Source organism: Anopheles coustani, chromosome X, assembly GCF_943734705.1.
Source record: "Anopheles coustani chromosome X, idAnoCousDA_361_x.2, whole genome shotgun sequence".
Classification (NCBI taxonomy): domain Eukaryota; kingdom Metazoa; phylum Arthropoda; class Insecta; order Diptera; family Culicidae; genus Anopheles; species Anopheles coustani.
Window position 1 is genome coordinate 1,071,768 of NC_071290.1, and position 13,384 is coordinate 1,085,151.

Sequence of the window (13,384 nt, forward strand, 5' to 3'; positions counted from 1 at the left end):
TGAAATCGCTTTTTTTACACCTCTGCTTTATTGTTATATTCGGTAATTCGATCAATTTCACTAAAAAACAAGATCTTGCACACTGCGCGCCTGGTAGCCGCACTCTTGACACACGCGAACTCGTCGTTGTAGGGTTCTGCATCAGTAACACATGTAACATGTAAACAAGCGACAAAAAAGGTTTTCACACGGCACGTAATGTAGCAAAACTATCGGCATATGTGAAATCGCTTTTTTTACACCTCTGCTTTATTGTTACATTCGGTAATCCAATCAATTTCACTAAAAAACAAGATCTTGCACACTGCGCGCCTGGTAGCCGCACTCTTGACACACGCGAACTCGTCGTTGTAGGGTTCTGCATCAGTAACACATGTAACATGTAAACAAGCGACAAAAAAGGTTTTCACACGGCACGTAATGTAGCAAAACTATCGGCATATGTGAAATCGCTTTTTTTACACCTCTGCTTTATTGTTACATTCGGTAATTCGATCAATTTCACTAAAAAACAAGATCTTACACACTGCGCGCCTGGTAGCAGCACTTTTGACATACGTCAACACGAACGTAGACAAACGACAGAAAAAGGTTCACACACCGCACGTAATGCAGCAAAACTATCGGCATATGTGAAATCGCTTTTTTTACACCTCTGCGTTAATGTTACATTCGATAATCCGATCAATTTCACTAAAAAACAAGATCTTGCACACTGCGCGCCTGGTAGCCGCACTCTTGACACACGCGAACTCGTCGTTGTAGGGTTCTGCATCAGTAACACATGTAACATGTAAACAAGCGACAAAAAAGGTTTTCACACGGCACGTAATGTAGCAAAACTATCGGCATATGCGAAATCGCTTTTTTTTACACCTCTGCTTTATTGTTACATTCGGTAATTCGATCAATTTCACTAAAAAACAAGATCTTGCACACTGCGCGCCTGGTAGCAGCACTTTTGACATACGTCAACACGAACGTAGACAAACGACAGAAAAAGGTTCACACACCGCACTTAATGCAGCAAAACTATCGGCATATGTGAAATCGCTTTTTTTACACCTCTGCGTTAATGTTACATTCGATAATCTGATCAATTTCACTAAAAAACAAGATCTTGCACACTGCGCGCCTGGTAGCCGCACTCTTGACACACGCGAAATCGTCGTTGTAGGGCTCTGCATCAGTAACACATGTAACATGTAAACAAGCGACAAAAAAGGTTTTCACACGGCACGTAATGTAGCAAAACTATCGGCATATGTGAAATCGCTTTTTTTACACCTCTGCTTTATTGTTACATTCGGTAATTCGATCAATTTCACTAAAAAACAAGATCTTACACACTGCGCGCCTGGTAGCAGCACTTTTGACATACGTCAACACGAACGTAGACAAACGACAGAAAAAGGTTCACACACCGCACGTAATGCAGCAAAACTATCGGCATATGTGAAATCGCTTTTTTTACACCTCTGCGTTAATGTTACATTCGATAATCCGATCAATTTCACTAAAAAACAAGATCTTGCACACTGCGCGCCTGGTAGCCGCACTCTTGACACACGCGAACTCGTCGTTGTAGGGTTCTGCATCAGTAACACATGTAACATGTAAACAAGCGACAAAAAAGGTTTTCACACGGCACGTAATGTAGCAAAACTATCGGCATATGCGAAATCGCTTTTTTTTACACCTCTGCTTTATTGTTACATTCGGTAATTCGATCAATTTCACTAAAAAACAAGATCTTGCACACTGCGCGCCTGGTAGCAGCACTTTTGACATACGTCAACACGAACGTAGACAAACGACAGAAAAAGGTTCACACACCGCACTTAATGCAGCAAAACTATCGGCATATGTGAAATCGCTTTTTTTACACCTCTGCGTTAATGTTACATTCGATAATCTGATCAATTTCACTAAAAAACAAGATCTTGCACACTGCGCGCCTGGTAGCCGCACTCTTGACACACGCGAAATCGTCGTTGTAGGGCTCTGCATCAGTAACACATGTAACATGTAAACAAGCGACAAAAAAGGTTTTCACACGGCACGTAATGTAGCAAAACTATCGGCATATGTGAACTCGCTTTTTTTACACCTCTGCGTTAATGTTACATTCGATAATCCGATCAATTTCACTAAAAAACAAGATCTTGCACACTGCGCGCCTGGTAGCCGCACTCTTGACACACGCGAACTCGTCGTTGTAGGGTTCTGCATCAGTAACACATGTAACATGTAAACAAGCGACAAAAAAGGTTTTCACACGGCACGTAATGCAGCAAAACTATCGGCATATATGAACTCGCTTTTTTTACACCTCTGCGTTAATGTTAAATTCGATAATCCGATCAATTTCACTAAAAAACAAGATCTTGCACACTGCGCGCCTGGTAGCAGCACTTTTGACATACGTCAACACGAACGTAGACAAACGACAGAAAAAGGTTCACACACCGCACGTAATGTAGCAAAACTATCGGCATATATGAACTCGCTTTTTTTACACCTCTGCGTTAATGTTACATTCGATAATCCGATCAATTTCACCAAAACACAAGATCTTGCACACTGCGCGCCTGGTAGCCGCACTCTTGACACACGCGAATTCGTCGTTGTAGGGCTCTGCATCAGTAACACGTGTAACACGTAAAAATGCGACTGAAAAAGGTTTTCACACCGCACTTAATGCAGCAAAACTATCGGCATATGTGAAATCGCTTTTTTTACACCTCTGCGTTGATGTTACATTCGATAATCCGATCAATTTCACCAAAACACAAGATCTTGCACACTGCGCGCCTGGTAGCCGCACTCTTGACACACGCGAACTCGTCGTTGTAGGGTTCTGCATCAGTAACACATGTAACATGTAAACAAGCGACAAAAAAGGTTTTCACACGGCACGTAATGCAGCAAAACTATCGGCATATGTGAAATCGCTTTTTTTACACCTCTGCGTTAATGTTACATTCGATAATCCGATCAATTTCACTAAAAAACAAGATCTTGCACACTGCGCGCCTGGTAGCCGCACTTTTGACATACGTCAACACGAACGTAGACAAACAACAGAAAAAGGTTCACACACCGCACGTAATGTAGCAAAACTATCGGCATATATGAACTCGCTTTTTTTACACCTCTGCGTTAATGTTACATTCGATAATCCGATCAATTTCACTAAAAAACAAGATCTTGCACACTGCGCGCCTGGTAGCCGCACTCTTGACACACGCGAACTCGTCGTTGTAGGGCTCTGCATCAGTAACACGTGTAACATGTAAACAAGCGACAAAAAAGGTTTTCACACGGCACGTAATGTAGCAAAACTATCGGCATATGTGAAATCGCTTTTTTTACACCTCTGCTTTATTGTTACATTCGGTAATTCGATCAATTTCACTAAAAAACAAGATCTTGCACACTGCGCGCCTGGTAGCCGCACTCTTGACACACGCGAACTCGTCGTTGTAGGGTTCTGCATCAGTAACACATGTAACATGTAAACAAGCGACAAAAAAGGTTTTCACACGGCACGTAATGTAGCAAAACTATCGGCATATGCGAAATCGCTTTTTTTACACCTCTGCGATATTTTCACATTCGATATTCCGATCAATTTCACTAAAAAACAAGATCTTGCACACTGCGCGCCTGGTAGCTGCACTTTTGACACACGCGAACTCGTCGTTGTAGGGCTCTGCATCAGGAGCACATGGAAGACGCAAATATGCGATAGAAAAAAGGTTTTCACGCCGCACGTAATGCAGATAAACTATCTGCATATGTGAACTAGCTCTTTTACACCTCTGCGTCAGTATCACATTCGGTAACTCGATCAATTTCACTTAGAAAACAACATGATCTTGCACACTGCGCGCCTGGTAGCAACACCTCTGACACGCGCGAATTCGCTGATGGAGGGCTCTGCGTTGGTGACAGCTCAATTGGCTGTTGTAGGGCTTTGCGCTTTCAAGCGGAAGAGATTAACTCAGCAAGTTTAATAAAAAAAGAGGATAATTATCTTCCAAACATCAATGTAAGAGTGATAATATTTTATAGAAATAGGACAAACTAGCGTTGATTCTTTGTGCATTGCGTTGTGACAACGATTTCAGTGACCATACTGTTGGTTATACCAGGCTAAACAATATTAAAACCTGTTGTTGTACAATATCCTATGAAGGCCCGGTCGTTCCCAGTGCACTTCTTGTCGTGTTCAATATCTTCGCAATTACCTCAGTTTCGGCTTCCCATGTACGCAGGCCACTAGTAAACTTTGTAAACACCCGGCAAACTTTGACAACCCGGTACTGCAAACCATCGCTTCAGTTCACCATTTCAATTGGAAAGCTTCAACTGTACAAAATCAGCTGTAACGAATGACAATAGGCCGATTCCTGAAACGCCATTCGCGTACGCAGTGTTTCTGTAGCGGAACAAAGTCAACAACGTTGCTTGTTTTGTTTTTGCACTGTGCATCGTAAGAAACTATCGTGATGAATCATTATGACCAGATAAGTGATTGTGTACGCTAGCAAAGTTGTTCAGTTTGTTGCCAAACAGCATAAACATAACATAACAGCATACAGAATGGGTGGCCAGGCATCGAGCATTTCGCAAAAAATCCTACCAGCCGACACGGTCGACTCGCTGCACTTTGAGATAAAAAAGCAGGTACACATCTTCTCCGAAATAAACAATCTGGCATACGAGGACTTTCAGAAATGCCTCGCGGATTTGAATCGGCTGTAAGTTCAGTGTCAGCGCAAGATGACCGACACTGTGATGAATGGCACTAATTTCCTTCGTTCTGTATCCGGTTAGCTCGCGCAAATGTTTGGACCCTAATGGCAAGCAGCTGGTTTTTGCGGTGAAAAAAGGAACCGACAACTCGATACTATGGAAGCGGACAGTACGCATCGCGTGCGTTAAGATCGATCCCGAGACGCGGAAAATCGACTGCTTCAAGCTGCTTACGTTGCAGCAGTTTCTGCAAGTGTTCCGTACATTCCAGACAAATCTGCACGCGATGGTTACGGTGGAAAGCGCCCGGATCCAAAGTCCCACCGCAAGTCCCTCCAAGGGCGGCAAACCTGTTGCCTCCGACGACGGAGAATCGAGCGCGAGCCCTCGAGAGAAATCCGACCCGAACGTGCGCCCGTCGCCGTCTTCGTCGTCCGCCTCATCCGACTCGTCGCACACAAAGTTCGTGTTTCCAGAGAGTACGACCGCATCGATGCTCATGGCCCAGGTCGACGCGATCACCACGGGCGGCAGCGGGACGGCACGGGAACAGGAAGGTGACGGTTCCACCGATCAGAACGAATGCTGTATCTGTCTCGAGCGGAAGCCGGAAGTTTCGCTACCATGCGCCCACAGCTACTGCATGCCGTGCATCGAGCAGTGGAACATCCACCAGAAAACTTGCCCCATATGCGACGAGGCGCTTGCTAGCACCGACGATACCTGGGTCCTGTCCGAAATGCCCGAAGCGAACGAGGTTAGCGAGGAGATCTGTGCCACGCTGCAGAAGCTGTCGGCCGAGGCCACGGAGGGGGACGAAAGCGATAAAAACTGGCTGCGCCGGATGCTAGATTTGTGATTTCTGCCACATCTGACTTTAGAAGGCAGTGTGTCAAATGTTTTCTCTATCCCAGCAATCCACTAAAGCATTCAATGATTCTATTCGTGCATATGATATTTAGAACCAAAATTTCAAAAAAGAGTTAAATAACGATCTGCGAGTCATAGGACATGTCATGTTACAGCTTGACAAAGTTATATTGCCAAAATTAACGTAAAACATCAGGTATATTGCCAGTCAAACATAAAACATTATACCCAGAGTGCTGCCCATGTTCGTACTGTTATGCAAGAAAGCGAATAATGATTAGCAGTTGATTAGATGTGATTTTATTACAACTATTTTATTCTTCGTTTATAAATGTTTTAATGCATGCACCCAAACTGGTAAAGATGTTGGATATCTTTTCTGTTATAAACTGTTTTACTTTTTTTCTTTAAAAGCGCATTGAGATAGCCCCTTGAAATCAGCTTCCGCCAACCGGGTTTAACAAAACATTTTTTCGCTCGAGTTAAAAATCTCAGTATTTTTTTAGCGCACTATTTGCTTCAGTGGAGAAAATAAAAGTAATAAAGTCGACTATACACTACCAATGAAAAGGAAAAAAAAACATTGAAATCGAATTTAAGTGGGGTTGAATAGATTAATCCAGAATCTTGTTCACTGTAACAGTAAAAAGTAAATTCAACCATCCCGACTAGCCGCGTATGATTACTGTTGGAAGCAATTTTCGCATGCTTTTATTACACTTCAATGTCCAGCTATTTCTCTTCATTTCTCTTCACAGACCGAAAAGCCTTTTAGTTGCTTTTGAGTAGTAAGGTAAAGTTACACAAAACTGTCTTTTACGTTATATCTGAATTCGTTTGATGGAGTTGTGAAACGCTTAAGTTTGCGGACACAAAAGGCTCGCTTTTAATCGTATTACACCTTATCATGATTGCACTGAAGATTGGAGGTGCTTGGTAAACGCTCCAATGGTGTATTCATTTTCTGTGTCTGCTTTATTATGATGCTGCTAGTACAAAACACTATACAGTCGAACAGGAATAAGGTCAACATGTATAAAAATGTCGATTTTGTAGTACAGAGGAAAGTTCGGGCGTATGTTCTGGCAATCGATTAAAGTAAAATAATGCAAAGTAATCCACCCAGCGCAAATCGCGTCACATTGAAAATTATGGTCATAATTCTGGTTGCTGGACCGTGTCCTTTATAATTTAAAGTTATCCTGGCTCGACTGTATAAACTACCCGATTTGATCGTCGTCATGATTGTGCATTAGAATGTCTACCCTGTACACCAAATTCCATGCTTCAATAGAAGTCGAATCTATTCCGTTATTTCATATTATTATCGTAGCACAACTTGGAAGAATAATGCAAACATAAGTTGGCGTAGTAGAAAAAAATTAATGAAAAGCCACAACGGCATAAAAAAATGGAAATACAACGGCAACATTTGTTTTGTTAACAAAATTAATTATTGAAAAAAATAAAGGAATACAAATAGAAACATAACGAGGAAATCGATATTTTTGTTCTACTAAGGCATGGAATTCACTGTACTTTATCGGAGTTCACTGTTCAACTAGTCTTTGTAAAAAATTGCGTTTCGAAAGCTTACAAAAATACAACAATAAATTATGAAGAGATTGGCCAAGGAGGACGCGGGTGGGTTTTCGAGTTAAGCAGCACAAATCCTACCACGCAACACCCCCAGCAGTAGCTAGGTCTTATTTCTTTTTGGCCCCCGTTGCTGGGCCCTTCTTGCCCAGCTTTCGGCGTTTCTCTTCCTCCTCCATGCGCATGTCCTCCAGGTCTTCCATAATACCTATTCTCTTGCTAATGTACTCCTCGCGCATCTGCTGTGCGTACGAGGACTCCATGTTGTAGTCGTCGTCGTCGTAGTATTCATCCCGATACCGCGACTTGTCGTAGCCGAAGATCTCCTTGATCGCGGACGAGTAATCCTCCTCGCAGTCGCCATCATCAATGAAGTCGTCCATTTCGCTATCGTACTCGCTGTCACTATCGATGACGCGCCGCTTCTTGCCGACGGAGGAGGACGATGAGTGGCCCGATGGGCGCGATTGCCCGGTACCGGCGCCGTTTGGTCGCATCGCCGGCCGCTTCAGCGACCGTTGCACATCTGGTGGTGGGAATTGCCGCGTCTGGGTGACCGGTTCCGTTGGTGGTCGCCTGGTGCTTCCGCTGGAAACAGCCGATCGGTTTGCTGTGGTTTTCACCGGATCCTCGCGTTTCACTGCACTTCCTATAGCCCCAGTCGACGAGGAGGAGGATCGGGCATTGGCTGACTGTTTGGGAAGAGTGCTTGCCTTTGCGCCACTGGCCGTTATTGTGCTCGAGACGGAGGAGGAGGTCACTTTGGATGAGGCACTTGTAGATGATGTTTGATGTAGTTTGCTGCGCTGAATATGTCCATTGGACGAGGAAGCACTAGGTTTTGGCGTACTCTTACTCGTGGCCACTGTCGTTGACGATGACGCAACCGGGTGTCGTTCATTCATGCCGGCGTTCCCAGCTAACACTTTAGCAGGAGCACCCGACTGCTGCCTTGGCTTTGAACTTTGTGATGATGATAACGGTGTGTTGCTGGTTCCTCCTGCGGATGCCGGTGGACGGGCTACACTGCTGGTACTTTTTTTGGCCAAGCTTGGATCCGTGCCCGGTTCGGTTCGTTTTTTAATCTTTCCCAAAGTCTGCTGTTGGTCAGTCTGTTTTCCAAGGATAGCCCCAGATCGTGGAACGGCGGAACTGACTGACGATGGCGATGGCTTCGGAGTGGGCACTACACCATTTGACGTCGAAGTCGCTGATTTAGCGGCGGGGGATGCAGTGACACGAGCGGAAGCAGATTCAACACCGCTGGCAGGAGGAATGCCCGGTAGCTTGCCAGCCGCCCGCATCGCTTCGAGCTTAGCAAGCCGCTGCTGCTTCTCCTTCTCCGACAGCTTCGGATCATCCCGGATACGGTCGCGCAGCCGCTTCATTTCGAAAAACGCCATCCGTTCGTCGTGTTCCTTTTTCTCGCGCTTCGTCATCAGTCGTTCGGGTTCCGAACGACGCTTCTCTGGCACCGGATCCGACTCCATCCGGATCGGTTCCTTCTGCTTCTGTTCAGCCAGTTTCAGGAGTGTGGCAAAATCGGGCGGTGGCGGTACTCCACTGCTCTTGCGTATCGGAGCCTTTTTCTTTTCTTCCGCCTTGACACGGGCAGCTTCCGCCTCGCGGCGTTTCTGTTCCTCGACAGGATCGTATGGATCGGGACCGCGTGCGCACCTTCCACCGGCGTCACGCTCGTCGCCGGCCGTCCCACCAATTCGCGACTTTCGGCTACGCGGCCCGTGCTCTTCCTCCGTCTGCCGCACTATCGCATCCTTCACGCGTGCCTTCGTACGTGCCAGGTCCTCTTTCGACATGGTGCGTCGCTCGGCCTCCTTGAACTTCTGCTCCTCCGGATTGCTCTTATACTTATCCATCAGCTGCTGGTAGAACTGCGAGGCCACGTTCGAGGTGTACCCATAGTCGTCCTCGTCCGGTTGCTCTGGCCCGGCCTGCGTTATCGCAGTGGATTGCGCGTCCGTTGCATCGTCCAGGACAGACTTGTTGGCCGATTTGATCACCTTCAGCATCTTTTCGATCTTGCGCTGCGCCTTCACGTCCCGCTTGGCCATCATTTCATCCGCCTTACGTCGAGTTTCGAGTGCTTTTGCGCGTTCCTCCGCTTCCTTTTTAGCTAGAAATTTTTTTATATTCTCCGACAGCTTCTTTTCTTTGTTCTCCTTCTTTGGCGGGGCGAACTTGGTAGAATAGTACCGTCCCTGCGAAAACGGAGAAAGTGGTATATAAAATCGGGTTTAACACAGCTAGTATTTGTACATTTAGAACGAAGACAGCAACAAACTGGTACTAGAGAAAGTTCAAACACACTATCTGACCATGCAGCTTCCTTATGGTGTGCAATTGTTACATCTTGCACGCCCGTTGACTCACTTACCTCGCCATTCTGACCACCATCGCATGTGTTGCGCTTGGCAACGCTCAGTAGTTTTCCAAAATCCATTTCAAGCCTGTACTTCTTGCTTTAACGAATCCGGAACCGAATCGTCCAAGATGAGGACATATGGTCCGCTGCTGCTGCTGCTGCCGGCCCTAGAGTTACGGACCTATCGGTCACACCAGCTAAAGGTACGGTCAGACAACTTCGACTGCCGTCAAGCGCAAGCTGAAATAACGAACCACTGCGCCCGCTGACGAAGAATTAAACTAATGAAGAGATTTACTCGAAGAATGTGAAATATAGAGTGTCGTAGAAACTATGTAAACAAAATGTTAGCAAGCACCAACGAGTAACATGTTGCCAACTTGCTCACTTGCGAATGAAGACTGTGTTCGAAACAACTGGGACAAATGATAGTCTGCTTTGCTGCTGCACGACCTACAATCCGCAACTTGTACAAATGTTCATGTCAGTTCATGTCGCTTGACAGGTTTGTTTGACATAGAATGTTCAAGATTGTACTGTGAATTATAGAAAAGCTCATCTCAGGAATGCGTTTATTGGTACACATTTTACGCCTTTTCTGTTGCAATATGTATTTAAAAAAATATTCACGAGTCGTTTTTGATAAAGTGTTTATTTTAGCGAAAGAAAGTGCGCATAACCTGAGTTGCGAGCAGTGTTCGCGTCGCCATATTCACTTTTTATTGCACGTCACGCGTGTTCGTGTGATGTAAACGCTTCAAGCATCCGTTTGCCAACCATTTGTCAAACTTTTCGACTGTACGGTGAAGTGATGGACGCATATAACAAACGCAGCCGCAAACTAACAAATCTGGAACAAAACAATCTGCGTTTTACGGAAAGCATCCAGCCGGAGGATATCCGGTAAGTTCCTGGAATTCTCTCCGATTAGCGCTTACGTTTCGAAGAAATTTCTTCTGTTTTCGTCGTACTTGGACCGTGCCGAAGGCATCGTTTAGCTTGTCTTATATGAATTTCGGTTGGCATACATCGTAGAGTTTAGCAAGCTGCCCTTTAAAAGCTGCATAGTATTATCCTTTTGGATAGGTGGGCTCACCACCTCGACGGCGTGGGTTCGAATCCCAACCGAGACCGGACCCTCCCCTGTACGAGAGGACTGACTATCCACGTACAACAGGAAAACAAGTCTCGTAAGCCCTTAACGGGCAGGCATGACCAAAGAGGTCGTTACGCCAAGAAGAAGAAGTATTATCCTTTTACGTACTAAACCGGATGCGGTTTGAACGTTTCGCTCCAGCAAATCACGTACTCGGTTGAACAGCAGATGGACGTGCGATAGTTTACCCAACGCAGGCATATCGCACCAGCGTGCCGTTTGACAAAGAATATTTTACCTGATTTACTGTACAAAAGATTAAGCGTTGTGATCGCAGCTAAAACATGTCTTCCAATCAGCGATCGACGCTGGAAGAAGGTCCAGAAGAAAAAACCGAGCACGAATATGAGGCACATCTGTCTGAGGACAATGAATACGACAGTGGGGAAGGTACGTTTTAAAGTGGTTGCTTCATACTTTAAACTGACCATGGATTTTACATTCTTTAGATACGGAAGAGGCTAGCGAGACGGAGTTAGGATCGTCGATGAACCAGCGCACGATGGACGAACGAATGGAGATAAAAGAGCAGATGTACCAGGACAAACTAGCCAACTTGATGCATCAGATGGACCTGTTGAAGATGGGAAAGCACCCCGATTACCTGCGCCGCGTCGAGGCACTAACGGTGGAACTAGAAGACCGTTTGATGCTCAACGAATTGCACCGAGACTACATGCTCCAGTGCGCCGAACGAGATTGTGCGAATGAAATTACGGCAGCCGAAAAGGAGTTTGAGGAAAAGGCAGCGGAGCTTAAGGAGACGTTGATTGCCGACTGGGAGGATCGGAAGAAGATGGTCGAGCAAGAGCATGCCACGATGGAATTGAGTGGCGACTCGATCGATGTTAAGCCAACCGTCACACGAAAATTGCGTCGTCGTCCGAACGAGCCGCTTCCGGTGCCAGAGAAGCGGCGCAAACCGTCCACCAGCCAGCTCGTTTTTTTGCTGGACGAAAAAGAGATCGAACATGATCTAAAGCTCGTACTTCGTGGCAAACCTTCCCATTCCGGGCGTTCGCAGCAGCACGGTATAAACGGAGGTGCTTCGACCAGTAGCGGAGCAGGTCCAAGTGGAATTAATCCTTCCACGTCGGCGCACAGCTCGAGTGGAAACTCTGGCGGTTCGGGTTATGCTAGTGGTCAACCGTGTTCCGATCAGAACGGAGCTTCAACATCAGATGTGTACGCAAGCGGATCTCAAACAGTAAGCAATATTGCGCTGCACTGAAATGCGTTTAATGTGTTACGGTACATTGTTCATGTAATTGAATGCTTTTCTTTCCTTATCTTCCAGAACCAAAGTTCCCATACACAGCCATCCAGCTCTCGAACACAGTCGCCTTCATCCTTGCAGCAGCAGCAGCAACCTTTGAGTGAGACACGCATCGAGGATGGTAAGCTGTGGTATGAACGCCGTTGGTTTCACCGTGGTCAACCAGTATATGTCGAAGGAAAAGACATTTCTCGATTCTCGGGGAATATATCAGCGATTGGCGTCGATGGCATTTGCGTGAAGAAAACATCAGACGGCCAAAAGGTGCGCATCTTTCTTTCTCACCTACGCCGAGGAAAAGTTTCCATCAAGCGACGTGCCAACTAATTTAACGTGCAGCATAGCGTAGCTCTTGTCAGCATATTATTCTCAACTCTATCGAGCATTTTAGTTAACACTTTAACGGCCGGACAATTTACGGTGTCGCAACGCTTTGCGACTGGAGCGTTTGCACTAGTTCCTCCGTATCTGGCCGACCTGTTCGATTCTTTTCAATCTTTATTAGTATTTACATACGAACAGCAACGCGCCCTGTGAAATTTGTTTACTTTCCATTTGATATTTGCTTATATCCAGTGGTCTGTGGTGCGTGTCGGGAGACAGCGTTGACAGCACACCAAAATGATGTGATCGGATGTAAACTGAAACGGAGCCATTACATCTATAGATGTACCCGGCCGTCAGAGTGTTAATAAATTTCCTTATTTCCAATTCTAGCATTCAACATTACTATATTTAATTTGAACAAATTGATATGATGAAATAGTTAAATAACCGTTTAAAGTAGGGCTCTTCTTTTTATCATTCTTATGGCACACTCAAGTTCTCATCGACCTCTTTGAATCGTTAATTTCTTCCCAATCAAAAGACGAATCATCATTACAACAAGACAATGAATTAAAGTCATGTTTATAAAAAACTTATTGAATTAATCAATTGACAAATGCACAGTCCGAAAATATATACATCAACATCGTTTCTGGCAATAAGGCTCAGTTCAAATTCATTTTTTCATGTACGACCAAACTCTACGAACCGTTGGTTTGAAAATTCAACGATGTCCGATTCTAGCTTGCTACTATTATATATTAGATATATTAGAGCATGTACGATTATACGTTCTTCGCAGATTTTCATGAAACGTTAACTAGTTGAAAAAAGTGTTTGCGTAGAAACCTTTATCCTTTGCTGAAGGGTGTAACCCCTGTTGCTCTCAGGCTCTGTAAATTGGATAAATTGTTTAGTAATTTCATCCTAATCCGCGAATGAATCTCGCCATAACAATACATCGAATAAAAGGTATTAGAGACAAAATATCGCTTTTAACTCAATGGAGCAATAT

At 45.1% G+C, this 13,384-nt stretch overlaps 3 protein-coding genes across 5 annotated transcripts; 2 read left to right on the plus strand and 1 right to left on the minus strand.

Annotated features, from left to right (window-relative positions):
* Window positions 1–4,148: 4,148 nt before the first annotated feature.
* On the plus strand, window positions 4,149–7,078 carry LOC131269778 (RING finger protein 141-like). The gene is made up of 2 exons (XM_058272293.1): window positions 4,149–4,766; window positions 4,843–7,078. The coding sequence occupies exons 1-2, from the start codon at window positions 4,609–4,611 to the stop codon at window positions 5,618–5,620; spliced, it is 936 nt and encodes a 311-aa protein (XP_058128276.1). The 5' UTR covers window positions 4,149–4,608; the 3' UTR covers window positions 5,621–7,078.
* Window positions 7,079–7,111: 33 nt separating this feature from the next.
* Window positions 7,112–9,927, minus strand: LOC131269754 (protein SPT2 homolog). Its single transcript, XM_058272262.1, has 2 exons — window positions 9,623–9,927; window positions 7,112–9,446 (listed from the first exon to the last, which is right to left on the minus strand). The coding sequence occupies exons 1-2, from the start codon at window positions 9,686–9,688 to the stop codon at window positions 7,338–7,340; spliced, it is 2,175 nt and encodes a 724-aa protein (XP_058128245.1). The 5' UTR covers window positions 9,689–9,927; the 3' UTR covers window positions 7,112–7,337.
* A 478-nt stretch (window positions 9,928–10,405) lies between these two features.
* Window positions 10,406–12,758, plus strand: LOC131269770 (sin3 histone deacetylase corepressor complex component SDS3-like). Of its 3 annotated transcripts, none has more exons than XM_058272284.1 (4): window positions 10,417–10,513; window positions 10,908–11,156; window positions 11,216–11,973; window positions 12,064–12,758. In XM_058272284.1, exons 2-4 carry the CDS (start codon window positions 11,051–11,053, stop codon window positions 12,367–12,369), a joined length of 1,170 nt encoding a protein of 389 aa, XP_058128267.1. In that variant the 5' UTR covers window positions 10,417–10,513; window positions 10,908–11,050; the 3' UTR covers window positions 12,370–12,758. The 3 variants fall into 3 exon arrangements, with proteins under 3 accessions (XP_058128268.1, XP_058128267.1, XP_058128266.1); XM_058272283.1 differs by having other exon boundaries at window positions 10,443–10,513; window positions 10,598–11,156; XM_058272285.1 differs by having other exon boundaries at window positions 10,406–11,156; window positions 12,106–12,758.
* The last annotated feature ends 626 nt before the right edge of the window (window positions 12,759–13,384 follow it).

Bases quoted from the DNA above. Each gene is read 5' to 3' on its own strand.
- LOC131269754 (XM_058272262.1), bottom strand. From the start codon at position 9,688: ATGGATTTTGGAAAACTACTGAGCGTTGCCAAGCGCAACACATGCGAT. The intron at 9,447-9,622 runs GTAAGTGAGTCA...CCGTTTTCGCAG, and splicing joins ATGGTGGTCAGAATGGCGAG to GGACGGTACTATTCTACCAA.
- LOC131269770 (XM_058272284.1), top strand. From the start codon at position 11,051: ATGTCTTCCAATCAGCGATCGACGCTGGAAGAAGGTCCAGAAGAAAAA. The intron at 11,157-11,215 runs GTACGTTTTAAA...TACATTCTTTAG, and splicing joins TGAATACGACAGTGGGGAAG to ATACGGAAGAGGCTAGCGAG. The intron at 11,974-12,063 runs GTAAGCAATATT...CTTATCTTCCAG, and splicing joins ACGCAAGCGGATCTCAAACA to AACCAAAGTTCCCATACACA.
- LOC131269778 (XM_058272293.1), top strand. From the start codon at position 4,609: ATGGGTGGCCAGGCATCGAGCATTTCGCAAAAAATCCTACCAGCCGAC. The intron at 4,767-4,842 runs GTAAGTTCAGTG...GTATCCGGTTAG, and splicing joins CTCGCGGATTTGAATCGGCT to CTCGCGCAAATGTTTGGACC.